Consider the following 14,416-nt stretch of genomic DNA (forward strand, 5'->3'; position numbering starts at 1 on the left):
TATGGCAGACGCTCTGTGTGAGTGGTATTTACAACAGTAACGTTAAATACAAGTACTCCACAGCGACTCTAGGGGTCGCTGTTTGACAAAAACGGAATTCCTGCATAGTGTGCCTTTAATCATTCAAAAAGATCTTCATTTGTGTTTTGAAGATCTTAGTCTTAAAGGATTAGTTCAATTTAAAAAAAGTTTTTGCTGATAATTTACTCACCCCCATGTCATCCAAGATGTCCATGTCTTTCTTTCTTCAGTCGAAAAGAAATTAAGGTTTTTGATGAAAACATTCCGGCATTTATCTCTATATAATGGACTTCAATGGTGTTTAAACGGTTCAAGGTTCAAATAGCTGTTTCAGTGCAGCTTCAAAGGGCTTTAAACGTTCATAAAGCGTTCATGACACTCCTGTTCAAACTCGTTCATCAAAATGAACAAATCTTTTTTTGAGTAATTTCGTTCATTTCGTTCGTTGAAAAAAAAAGATTCGTTCATTTTGATGAACGAGTTCGAACAGGAGTGTCATGAACGCGCATCACAGAACAGAGCAAGGCGAGCATTTGTGCTTATAAAACTTTAACTTTTTTATTAATTTTCGAAATGACAGATTGTTTCGCTAGATAAGTCCCTTATTCATCGTCTGGTGTCGTTTGAAGCCCTTTGAAGCTGCACTAAAACGGTTATTTGGACCTTGAACCGTTTGGGGTCTGTTGAAGTCCATTATATGGAGAAAAATACTGGAATGTTTTCATCAAAAACCTTAATTTCTTTTCGACTTAAGAAAGAAAGACATGAACATGTTGGATGACATGGCGGTGAGTAAATTATCAGCAAAAGTTTTTTTTTAAAGTGAACTAATCCTTTAAAGGTTAGGAACATCATGAGAGTCAGTAATTAATGACAGAATTATTTTTTGGCTGAACTAACCCTTTAAATCTTTCTAGTTAACCAAGCTTTTCACCACATTAACAAAATTAATCTAGATGATATACCGGTAGTGATTTTCTTTTATGAAAAACTCCATATTTCATCTCAGTTTACTTTAATGTATTTGACATGAAAACTAATGATGTTCACTTCAAACATTTTTTCATATGAGTTTGAAGGCTTGATAAATGTTTAAAACTCTTCTCACACTGAGTACAGTAGTACGGCTTTTCTCCAGTATGAACTCGCTCGTGTGATTTCAGAGATGTAGACTGAGTGAAACTCTTGTTACAGTATGAGCACTTGTAAGGTTTTTCTCCAGTATGAATTCTTTGGTGAACTTTCAGATGGTCAGCTCTAGTAAATTTCTTCCCACAGTCACAACACACATGATCTCTCACTTCATTATGTGTTTTCTGGTGTTGTTTAAAACAGTCCAGCCGTGAAAAACTCTTTCCACAGAGAGAACACACATAAGGCTTCTCATCTGAATGAACTTGCAGGTGTTGTTTTAGACTTGATGATGAAATAAAATCTTTACCACACTGATCACAATTGAATGGTTTTTCTCCAGAGTGAATGCGCAGATGATAACTGAGATCTGATGCATGATAAAAGCTCTTCTCACACTGAGTACAGTGGTACGGCTTCTCTCCAGTGTGAACTCGCTCGTGCCTTTTCAGGTTTCCAGAATGAGTGAAACTCTTGTCACAGTATGAGCACTTGTAAGGTCTTTCTCCAGTATGAATTCTTTGGTGAACTTTCAGATGGTCAGCTCTAGTAAATTTCTTCCCACAGTCACAGGACACATGATCTCTCACATCATTGTGTGTTTTCTGGTGCAGTTTAAAACTCTTCAGCCGTGAAAAACTCTTTCCGCAGAGAGAACACACATAAGGCTTCTCATCTGAATGAACTTTCAGGTGATCTTTTAGACTTGATGATGAAATAAAATCTTTACCACACTGATCACAATTGAATGGTTTTTCTCCAGAGTGAATGTGCAGATGATAACTGAGACCTGATGATTGAGTAAAACTCTTCTCACACTGAGTGCATGGATACGGTTTCTCTCCAGTGTGAATTCTCATGTGTGTGTTAAGGTATCCTTTATTTTGGAAACTCTTTCCACACTGAGAGCAGGAGTGCAGCTTATTGGCTTTTGTTCCTTGAGTTTTGAAGTCGCAGTGTTTCTTTACGTCATTTAGTTTCTGTATTTGCTCCTTCACTTCCATCTGGTCTAAAATAAACGTATTAATAAGTTAGAATCAGTTCAATGAGGTTAAATGTGAAAATTAAAAACACTTAGCAATAATTATAGCAATAGCAATAACTTAGCAAATATCTGTATAAAGTATCTTTAATGTGCAAAGTTCGGTTCTGTCATTCTCTTGTTAAAGCGATTAAAAGTGGCTTATGATCATTAACATGCATTTCTCTATCATTTGTAATCCATATTTCAGAGATACGAAAGCAGTCAACAATGAAGAATCAAGAATGGACACCAACCTATTTGTTCCTCAGTATCTTCATGTTTTATTCTGGATGGTTCTGGATAACTTATGTCTTAAAATCTCCAGTTTAATAAACTCCATCTTTAACAGTCACACAGATTTCAGCTGCTACTCCTGGAGTTTGTCCTTCTCTTGTAGGATGATGGGAATATTCCCAGTATTTATTGGTGAATTGTTGTGGGAGGGGCTTCACTGCAGGTGTGAACTGTGATCACTGTGTAATACTGACGCCCACAGGACCAGATCTGGAAAAATAAAAGATAAGTTACTGAATTCATACTGGATTACTTTAACAGGAAACACATTTGGTGCCTTTGATTTAGTTCAAATATAGAACATTTTGATGGTTACATATTAGTAGCATATAAAACAACTGTAGGTTGATCAATTTTTATGTAACCCAGGATATAATAAGGATGAAACAGGGCACAGGTTCTATTATTCAATTAATATCTAAACTAATCAGAAATATAACGTAAGACGACAGAAATCAACCATCGATTAAGGGACTGAGAATGATGGCACAAAAGTAGGGTTGGGTACCGAAACTCGGTGCCAATAGGGAACCGGTTCCGACGTAAACGGTAGTAACCAGACCGAATAAGAACGAAAATTTCGGTGCCTGATTTCGGTGCCTAACTTCATTAGGCACACACACAGACGCAAGGTCTCTCGCTCTCTCCCTCTCCGCCGTGCCCGTGCGTGTGCTACACAGTTTGGAGCACAGTTTCTTCTGTCTTGCATGCGCGCCCTTTCTCGCAAGGTTTGGCTGCATTTCACGTGTAAAATTACGTGTCAGAACGCCCTCTGGGTGTGCCGATAGTCTGAATCCCATATAGAATCAAGCCAATACATTGGCTGGTGGCGCGGGCACCGCATCGACGCACTTACGTCGTCATATTATGTTGGCGCGCGCGCGCCGCCATCTGCTCCTCAGATTTCTCTGCCGAAAAAGGAAGCTGGTCGGCAGCGCAAGGAGCTTGGCAGCGTCCCGTTCCCTATTGAGAGAACATAGGTTACACCAGTAACCAGAGATGTTCTCTTTCATATGTTTCACTCAACGCTGCATAGCTAAGAAGCAGTGGATTTGTAGGCTGCTGTATCACGTGCCGTTTGAACTGACGCGCTACAGCGATCTGTCACATTTCAAAGAGCCAAAACGTTATTTATTGTGTGAATCTCGTAAAAATATTGACAGAATCTGACAGCTGTGGATTTGTTCCATATCAAAATAAGTAACCTTCTCTGTCTTGTCTGTCGGTGTCAGTGTCCTCTTTGTCCGCGATTTTTCTGTGTGAAAAGGGTCATTTGCGTGAGTCTCACGGTCAATGCGTGAGAGTTGGAAGCCCTGCAATCTCCAGTATTATTACATTGTTTGATACAATATTGTTTCATTTGATATTATGTAAATATGAATTTTGATTTTATATTGGTTTTATTATTACCAATGTTACTTGTATTTATATTGTTTAAAGATTTAAGTTAATATTGTGTCCAGTTTGGCCCTGTAAATTAAAGGGTATTATTTTTTTATAAAGTGTGTGCAGTTTCATTTTCTTAAGTACCGATTTAAGAACCGTTTAAGCACCGGAACCGTTTAAAAAATACCGAGTAGGTACTGGTATCGGATAAAACCCAACCGATACCCAACCCTACACAAAAGGAAATAATCTAACACTTGACCATCAAAATGTGGGTAGCAATTACTTTACAATATTATGATAATTTAAGTGGGGGGTTTTTTCCAGAAAAAAAATATCATATATTGCTCATTATTTAATTTAATGTATATTGCAATTTTCAGTTGAACTAGGCTAAATCTTTATTAACTGGTGAATTGTTGTGAGGGACACCAGATCTGCCAAATTCAAGGTTACTGAGTTTATACTTTAATAATTACACTTTATAAATTAAATGACCATATATGCTTGATTTAATAGTTAAAATAGTTACACCATAGATGTATGAAATGATTATATTTGATTATAACTGTACCTAGCATATGTGTAAAATGTTACCTGAGAGAGAGAGAGAGAGAGAGAGAGAGAGAGAGAGAGAGAGAGAGAGAGAGAGAGAGAGAGAGAGAGAGAGAGAGAGAGAGAGAGAGAGAGAGAGAAAAGAGGAGGTAAAGAGAGAGAGACCCAAGAAAGGGACCCAGAGAATAGAGCCCTATTCGCACGGGATTAGTATTATCTGGGGACCTCGTGTGATTTAAAAATCACCCTGCCACATCTGAATTTCATGTGGCGCATTCACACGGGATAACCGAAGCCTGTGATTTTACTCGAATTTACTGACTTATCTCCCGGATATGACGTCAATAGGCTTGGAAATTTCTTTTTGTTATAGGTCTAGCTGTATGAAATATTATGACATAAACAGAATAAAGTTCCTTACCGCATGCTGCTATACATGTCATTCATCTCCATCTAATCATCAGCATAAAAGAGACAGAGCAACAGTTACAATCTTCTTTTATCCTTTCCCTGACCATGTGACTAAAACCCAAATGTGAGACATTCAAACTGACCAATCAGATAGTTAAAACTTCCCCCATTGTACTAAACATGTGACAATTCATAGACCCCTGGAATGCAAACATCTTACAGGCCTTGATCACTATCAGTCTCTGTGCCTTTAAGGAATTCCAAATGGTCCTTGTGGTAGACAGAGGGTGTGGAAAACAGTAAAGCAAATGTCTTGCACGCATTATTTTCAATCCTACAATCATATATTGCAATTTTTGGTTGAACTAGGCTAAAGCTTTCTTAATTGGTGAATTGTTGTGAGGGACACCAGATCTGCCAAATTCAATGTTACTGAGTTTATACTTTAATAATTACACTTCTTAAATTAAATGACCATATGTGCTTGATTTAAGAAATATAGATCCTTTGGCATACGGTTATATATTAGCATTTAAAACGGCTGTGTATTGTTCATATTTTGGTTGTTAATTTTTATATGAGTTTTATGTGATTTTATAAGGATAAAACAAGTCATATGTAAAAAATAATAATAAATATATCAATTAAACAGGAATCTAACAAATATAATCATACACAATATGCCTTTATACATACCGAATAGCTCTAGTCTAAGCTGATAAAAACTGATGATTTAATTCTCTGTACGTTACACTACGAACAATGTACATTTAGACAACACAAACGTCAATTCTTACATTAAATAGCAAATATCTGACCTGCCGACTGGAAATATACGGCACCTGGAAAAATATTTCACATTTGCTCTTAATTCACGATCGTTAACAGCGTCACTTTCAGCTTTAACTGGTGAAAGTTTCTTGTCTCGTGTCTCTCGCGCTTCTCTCTTTTTAACATTAACATAATATACACTTACAGTGGATCACAACGTGTTCGACTGTTACATTCATAGCAGCGTCAAAGAAAACAACAAAAAGAAAGAGAGCGAGAGAGAAGAAAGAAAACAAAAATATAGCAAGGCTCTCGCGCTTCTCTCTTCTGCGCATGCTCAGTGCGCGCGGTGTCATTTTTCTTAAAGGGGTCGCATTCAGTAAATCACATCTACGCACTGGACCAAATCAACTATTATAATAATTGATAATGCACAGTAATAATATATAATATATGGATTCAACAATAGATTCACCCTTACATTGAATCTACACAGATTCACCGGATCTTGGTGAATTAAGTTGGACCTCAATGTATAATGTGATTTATTGTCAGCCAACAGTTTCATGAAAACAACAAAATACATTTATAAATAAAATAGCCAGTGAACAGAATATGAACAAAACACAAAGGTAAATAATCATAGGCGGTGTGTGTGTAAGGCTGGACAAGAGTTCTCACTCAAACCACTGCCTGCTGAACATTGGCGTAACTATATAATGTGCGGACTCATTGTTTACTTTTGCAACTACCTGTCTGCCCAGCACCCAGTTTTATTGTTTTGGATGTGCGTGCTGCACCTTTTGAACTCTATTAAATGCCTTAATGGCAAATTTCAATATGAGGGGTGGTGGCTTTTTGAAAAGAAGCCATTCAACGATACACGTTTGTACGATGTAATTCAAGGTAATTTTGGCCTTATGACGTTCAAAAAAAATTCTAGTTCCTTGTCTTAATATTAATGTAATTTTTATTGTTAACTTATATCTAATCAAGGGACACTCTTTAAAAGACCACCTGTCAGGCTGTTTTATTTTAAAGCTGCAGTCCGGCGTTTTTCCACTTTGTCGCCATCTCTGTTCGAAATCTGCAATTGCAGTCATTCGCGGAATTATCAACTTTACGTGAGTTGTACTTCAACACCCTCGACACGGCACAGCGCGGATGAACACAATGTTTGAGGAGACTTTGAGGCTGTCAGTCACTGCGCCGGTGTGGAGACTGGCATTCAGAATCACAGATTATTCTTTTTGGAAGTATGACCAACATAAGAATTTTCACCGGAAAATGTCCTCTGAACTAGTAAGAAACATCCACTTTTGTTCTGGTTCTGACATTGCAGTAAATCGCGCTGATTAAATCTAACAATCGCTTATAAGTTATCATACCACGGAAAACCGTGCAAATTATACTTTGTTCTCAAATTGTTAATGTTAACAACGTCAGCATTGCGTGACTACATGTACCGTCCTTCCGATATTATACTTGTTTTCGCATGGGCCGGTTGCAGTCTCTTTTTTTTTGTAGCCACTCCGAAGTATGAACGAAGTCTTTTGCATTTTACAGCGGGTGAATCTCTAGGCTTCACTGGTGATCGTCGTTTGAACCTTTCTGGATCCGCCATCAAATTGATAAGTTTAATTATATCAAGTGCTGTGAGAAAAGGCTATAAATCTCCACCTCCAACATCCTCACTCGCAATATAGCCTACTAGCCGAGACTCTTCTTTATGTGTACAGATGTGACGTAATGACGCAAAGACATGCTCGAATCTCCCGCAGAAATCCACCAGTACCACTGGAGTTAAAAACATTATTACAAGCTTACCGCTTTGAATCGAGCTGAGGCAAACAGATAGTTTTGAACACTGGCTGGTTACGTATTTTATCAAATATGTATTTTGGATAATTTTTTAACCCAAAAAAAGCTACGGACTGCAGCTTTAATTTTTTCACTATTCGAACATATTTAACGCAGAACATACTCAACATTGTCAGTTATTTTCAGACATTTTCAAAAACAGTACGTAATTAACCTAAAAATTAGCCTCTTTTTCTTTTTTTTTACCACATTCTCTTCCCACAGATGCTGTGACGAGGTGGAGCCCAAATGCTACAGACTCCAAAAATCATAAAGCCATAAACAAATTTCATGGACTCTAAAATGTTTTATTTAGGGCTGTTTAACAGTAATGCAAGACTGTTAGTAACTGAAAATTAGTACTGCCACAGCTATTCTATTCATCAATGATGGGATATTATAGAAAGACTATTCTAAAATATTATAGAATGTGTTGACTGTTCATGTACCTGTACTTTTGTTATATTCTGGTTTGATTAACGGCTGCTTAACCTTAATGTGAAACTGTTCGAGAACATGCCATTAACAGAGAATTTACCACATTGTACTATTTTTATCTTTTTTGAATAGTAGTTTAACAACTGGAAGACATTTCAAATGTAATATTCATAATAATAATAAAATGTTGTGCTAAATTATAACACTCTTTTTTTTGCTTTAGTCCACAAATAATGTGTTGATGTACACGTGATTAAACGGTTTTATAGACGCCCAGGTCTGACCGGACCAATTTTGGACCTTTTTAGAACCTTTGTCAAGTTAAGATGTGTAAAAATAGCCTGATTGATTGCCTGTAAATGAAAAAAAAACATTTACTTGTCCATGGACGCGCAGAAAAGACGTGGAATTCACGGCCAGATGACGTCGAAGACGTCGGTTCAACTTTCATTCTGGAACTATTTTTCAACCATGACGGGATGTGTCGGAGGGACGTCTTTTCAACGGTCATTAAATGTGAAAATGTTTGCTGGGAAGGCACTGCTCAACCTCACCTAGATTATTTACGATCAACAGTTTGTGATGGCTGCAAAGTGTCCAAGTCTATCTAAGATAGATGCAACTCGAAGCAAAATGAAGTCATCATCATCCGAAATGTTTGCTTGCATAACCGCCATTTTCGCTCCTCCACAACACAGCGTAATTGATTAACATTCATAAACACCCACCCACTCATTAACATAGAATTTGCATACAGGTTGTCTTTAAAAATGAAAACTAAACTGTTAAATAAAAGAGGAAATAAAATGACAACTAAATTTTACATTTGAATTGTGTCATTATTATTGCGTGAGTGTCAATAAAAAGCTTTGTAAAAACTGTAGGCTTATTTGCAATTTCTTTTCACGTTTGCCTTTTCATTTGGCAGTCTTGCCTCGAGATTGTAGTGAAAATGAAACGTGAAATTACCAACTGCATTTTATTTTTCAATTTGACAGGGATGATGCACTGTCACCGTGAAAATTAAAATTAAAATGAAATTTTGCATTTTCTGTAATGAAATGGTTAATCTGGTTTTAGTTTTCATTTTTATAATTTAATTGATTTCTTTAAATTTGGCAGAAAATGCCTTCCATACAGGTGTGCATTATTTTCTAATAATTCAAAGGCTTGTCGTCAATTATTCCTTATATTTTTATCACCACTGCCCCACATCTTTTATTATTTGGCTTGAATGAAATCTGAGAGCTTTCTGTTCATCCATTAACAGCTATGCAATAACCAATTTGTTGCTTAAAGAAAGTTTATAAAGAGATTGTAAAAATAATCCGGTAACACTTTACAATAAGGTTTGTAAGGGGTATACAGTCAAAGACCCAGAACCAGATATGAAGAATGAAGACCCGGAGTCAGAATTATAAAAATTAAAGAAAGGTTTTACTGAAGATAGTTTGCAGTTTCATCAGCAGAAATCAGCTTCAAGACTCACACAGGAGTTTGTAGGCCGCCCACTTACAGTTACAAAGATCACAGCAGTTATACCATTTCCAAGGTTTCCTACGTCATTGCTTACAGGTTGAATGATTCTCATTGGCTAAGAAATAGATAAACACAGTAATTTTCCACACATATACAGATAGACGGAAGCATATCTGAGCATTTCGGAAGCGGTTCCTTAAAGGGATAGTTCACTTTGAAATTAATTTTTGGTATGTTTTAGCTTACCTCAAGGGCATCCAAGATGTAGGTGTCTTTGTGTCCACAGTATTTTCAATTTTGATATTTTTAGGTCAAACCGTTCTTGTCTGTCAGTGATATAATGCAGGTCTATGGGGTCCACCTCAAAGAGCATACACAGAGAAGTCCAAATTAAACATGATTTAATGACTCGTAAGTGCAAGTACACATTGATGGCCTAAGACACGAAACGAGCGGTTTGTGTGAGAAAACGAACAGTATTATATCGTTTTTACCTCTTGTAAACACAGCCACGTCCAAGTGATCTGAGGTCGCGAGCGGTTCGGTCTTTTCCGGAAAGCGCCGGAAGTGAAACCTTGCGCGTGTACATCACTCATTGTTTACACAGAGCAGAGATTGTAGGTAAGACGGCTAATTAAAAGGGTACTAATTTGCTCTTATCCGGGATGTTTAAACCGTCGTAAAAGAAAACAATTCCAAAAAAAATAAAAAATAAAACAATTGTATGAGTGACGAACACGCGCGAGAGATCACTTCCGGTACTTTCCGGTAAAGACCGAAGCGCCGGCAACCTCAGATCACTTGGATCTGGCTGTGTTTACAAGAGGTAAAAACTATATAAATACTGTTCGTTTTCTCACACAAACTGCTCGTTTCGTGTCTCAGGCCATCAATGTGTACTTACATTTACGAGTCATTAAATCATGTTTAATTTGGACTTCTCTGTGCATGCTCTTTGAGGTGGACCCCATATACCTGCATTATATGACTGACAGACAAGAACGGTTTGACCTAAAAATATCAAAATTGAAAATACTGTGGACACAAAGACACCTACATCTTGGATGCCCTTGAGGTAAGCTAAAACATATCAAAAATTAATTTCAAAGCACTGTTACTGCATTCAGATATCAAATACATTAAAGAATACTTGAAAATAACATTTCAGTAATCACACTGGCAACTTCTATAACAAAGTAAAATCTAACAAGTCTAGAGAAGTATTTCAACTCATTTAATATTTAGAAGGAAAAATATTGATTAATACCTTTATTATAATTACTCATCATTACATATACATTGAAGCAGCAGTGGATTCCAATCCACCCCCTTCAGGTTCATAGTTAACTACATTAGTTAGCATGAACTTATAATGAAATGCACTTATACAGCATTTATTAATCTTTGTTAATGTTCATTTCAACATTTACTAATACTTTATCAAAATCTTGTTAACATTATTAATGCACTGTGAACTAACATGAACAAACAATGATTAACTGAAATTGTTAACTAACGTTAACAAAGATTTCCAAAAACAGTAACAAATGTATAGCTCATGGTTATTTCATGTTAGTTAATACATGGACTAATGTTAACTAATGAACCTTATTGTAAAGTGTTACCAATAATAATTCCATATGAATCCAGCGGTTTAGTAAAAATATTTTCTGAAGAGACGCGGTCGCTTTATTTGATGAACAGATTGAAATTAGGCTCTCAGATTTAAAGGCACACTATGCAAGAATTGTACCTTAATATAACAGCTTCAAAGTCATTTCGGTGGTAAACAAACTCATAGTAGGGGAATCATCCTGGTAGTAAAGCTTGGGGGGGACGCCCCTGGAAAAACCATCAATGCAGGTTTGAGAGGAGCGCCCGCGACAAATCTCGCGAGAATCACGACATGCTTTACGGCAACGACGTCACACACATCAACATATGAAGCACAAAGACACTTCAACGAAGGAAAAAGCAAAGAAAACGCGGTCGGAAGAGACTAGGAAAAGGAAAAGAGAATCTGACCGTGTGAGGAACCGGACAAGAGTCCCACTCGGTCGGGCTTTCACTCATTGGCGCGAGCTAAAAAGCAGCACTGGATGCAACAGTGATGCTGACCTGGCGATCTTGTTGATGGACTAGTAAGTAAATCTTTCTAAGTTTGTGTGCATTTTATTTTGTGATTTCACCGGAATGAATAGAGAGTCTCAGCAACGGCGATAGATTGAAGAGCGCGTCCGAGTGAAGACTGCGTGCGCGCCGCCACAAGAGACACTATGTATCTATGACACTGATAGCAGCGGACACGAGTGCTCAGGTTGAGTTCAAAAACACATTTTAGCGCTAGATCTATTATTTAAAGGCACACTATGCAAGATTTGTACCTTAATATAACAGCTTCAAAGGGGTATTAGGCCGTGAGTGCAGAGACCAGTTTATGGCAGATGCTCTGCGCGAGTGGTATTTACGACAGTAACGTTAAATACAAGTACTCCACAGCGACTCTAGGGGTCGCTGTTTGACAAAAACGGTGTGTGCCTTTAATCAAAAAGATCTTCATTTGTGTTTTGAAGATCTTAGTCCTACAGGTTTGGAACATCATGAGAGTGAGTAATTCATGACAGAATTCATTTTTGGCTGAACTAACCCTTTAAATCTTTCTAGTTAACCAAGCTTTTAACCACATTAACAAAATTAATCTAGATGATATAGTGATTTTCTTTTATGAAAAACTCCATATTTCATCTCAGTTTACTTTAATGTATTTGACATGAAAACTAATGTTGTTCACTTCAAACATTTTTTCATATGACTTTGAAGGCTTGCTAAATGTCTAAAGCTCTTCTCACACTCAGTACAGTAATACGGCTTTTCTCCAGTATGAACTCGCTCGTGTGATTTCAGAGATCCAGACTGAGTGAAACTCTTGTCACAATATGAGCACTTGTAAGGTTTTTCTCCAGTATGAATTCTTTGGTGAACTTTCAGTTGGCCAGCTCCAGTAAATCTCTTCCCACAGTCACAACACACATGATCTTTCACTCCATCATGTGTTTTCTGGTGCAGTTTAAAACTGTCCAGTCGTGAAAAACTCTTTCCACAGAAAGAACACACATGAGTCTTCTCATCTGAATGAACTATCAGGTGTGTTTTTAGATTTGATGATGAATTAAAGTCTTTACCACACTGATCACAATTGAATGGTTTTTCTCCAGAGTGAATGCGTAGATGAACACTGAGAGATGATGCTTGAGTAAAACTCTTCTCACACTGAGTACAGTAGTACGGCTTCTCTCCAGTGTGAAGTCGCTCGTGCCTTTTCAGGTTTCCAGAATGAGTGTAACTCATGTCACAAACTGAGCACTTGTAAGGTCTTTCTCCAGTATGAATTATTTGATGCTGTTTCAGACAAGCAGATGTAATAAAGCTCTTCCCACATTCACAACACACATGATCTCTCACTTCATTGTGTGTTTTCTGGTGCTGTTTAAAACTATTCAGTCGTGAAAAACTCTTTCCACAGAGAGAACACACATAAGGCTTCTCATCTGAATGAACTTTCAGGTGATGTTTTAGATTTGCTGATGAAATAAAATCTTTACCACACTGATCACACTTGAATGGTTTTTCTCCAGAGTGAATGTGCAGATGATAACTGAGACCTGATGATTGAGTAAAACTCTTCTCACACTGAGTGCATGGATACGGTTTCTCTCCAGTGTGAATTCTCATGTGTGTGTTAAGGTTTCCTTTATTTTGGAAACTCTTTCCACACTGAGAGCAGGAGTGCAGCTTATTGGCTTTTGTTCCTTGAGTTTTGAAGTCGCAGTGTTTCTTTACGTCATTTAGTTTCTGTATTTGCTCCTTCACTTCCATCTGATCTAAAATAAACGTATTAATAAGTTAGAATCAGTTCAATGAGGTTAAATGTGAAAATTAAAAACACTTAGCAATAATTATAGCAATAGCAATAACTTAGCAAATATCTGTATAAAGTATCTTTAATGTGCAAAGTTCGGTTCTGTCATTCTCTTGTTAAAGCGATTAAAACTGGCTTATGATCATTAACATGCATTTCTCTATCATTTGTCATCCATATTTCAGAGATACGAAAGCAGTCAACAATGAAGAATCAAGAATGGACACCAACCTATTTGTTCCTCAGTATCTTCATGTTTTATTCTGGATGGTTCTGGATCACTCATGTCTTCAATCTCCTCTTTAATAAACTCCATCTTTAACAGTCACACAGATTTCAGCTGCTACTCCTGGAGTTTGTCCTTCTCTTGTAGGATGATGGGAATATTCCCAGTATTTATTGGTGAATTGTTGCGGGAGGGGCTTCACTGCAGGTGTGAACTGTGATCACTGTGTGATACTGACGCCCACAGGACCAGATCTGGAAAAATAAAAGATAAGTTACTGAATTCATACTGGATTACTTTAACAGTAAACACATTTGGTGCCTTTGATTTAGTTCAAATATAGAGCATTTTGATGGTTACATATTAGTAGCATATAAAACAACTGTAGGTTGATAATTTTTATGTAACGCAGGATATAATAAGGATGAAACAGGGCACAGGTTCTATTATTCAATTAATATCTAAACTAATCAGAAATATAACATAAGACGACAGAAAACAACCATCGATTAAGGGACTGAGAATTATGGCACAAAAGGAAATAATCTAACACTTGACCATCAAAATGTGGATAACAATTACTGTACAATATTATGATAATTAGAGTGGGGGGGGAGGGGGGGGGGGGGGGGTTCAGAAAAATTGATCATATATTGCTCATTATTTAATTTAATATATATTGCAATTTTCAGTTGAACTAGGCTAAATCTTTATTAACTGGTGAATTGTTGTGAGGGACACCAGATCTGCCAAATTCAAGGTTACTGAGTTTATACTTTAATAATTACACTTTATAAATTAAATGACCATATATGCTTGATTTAAAAGTTAAAATAGTTACACCATAGATGTATGAAATTATTATATTTGATTATAGTTGTACCTAGCATATGTGTAAAAT

General features: G+C 36.8%; 1 protein-coding gene across 1 annotated transcript; it reads right to left on the reverse strand.

Annotated features, from left to right (window-relative positions):
• Window positions 1-1,011: 1,011 nt before the first annotated feature.
• On the reverse strand, window positions 1,012-14,057 carry LOC130101176 (zinc finger protein 271-like). Its single transcript, XM_056266763.1, has 3 exons — window positions 13,521-14,057; window positions 12,184-13,251; window positions 1,012-2,161 (listed from the first exon to the last, which is right to left on the reverse strand). The coding sequence occupies exons 1-3, from the start codon at window positions 13,603-13,605 to the stop codon at window positions 1,068-1,070; spliced, it is 2,247 nt and encodes a 748-aa protein (XP_056122738.1). The 5' UTR covers window positions 13,606-14,057; the 3' UTR covers window positions 1,012-1,067.
• Window positions 14,058-14,416: the final 359 nt, after the last annotated feature.

The sequence above is a fragment of the Rhinichthys klamathensis genome, unplaced genomic scaffold (genome assembly GCF_029890125.1).
Source record: "Rhinichthys klamathensis goyatoka isolate OS25496 unplaced genomic scaffold, OSU_Roscu_1.1 h1tg000253l_1, whole genome shotgun sequence".
In the NCBI taxonomy this organism is placed as follows: Eukaryota; Metazoa; Chordata; class Actinopteri; order Cypriniformes; family Leuciscidae; genus Rhinichthys; species Rhinichthys klamathensis.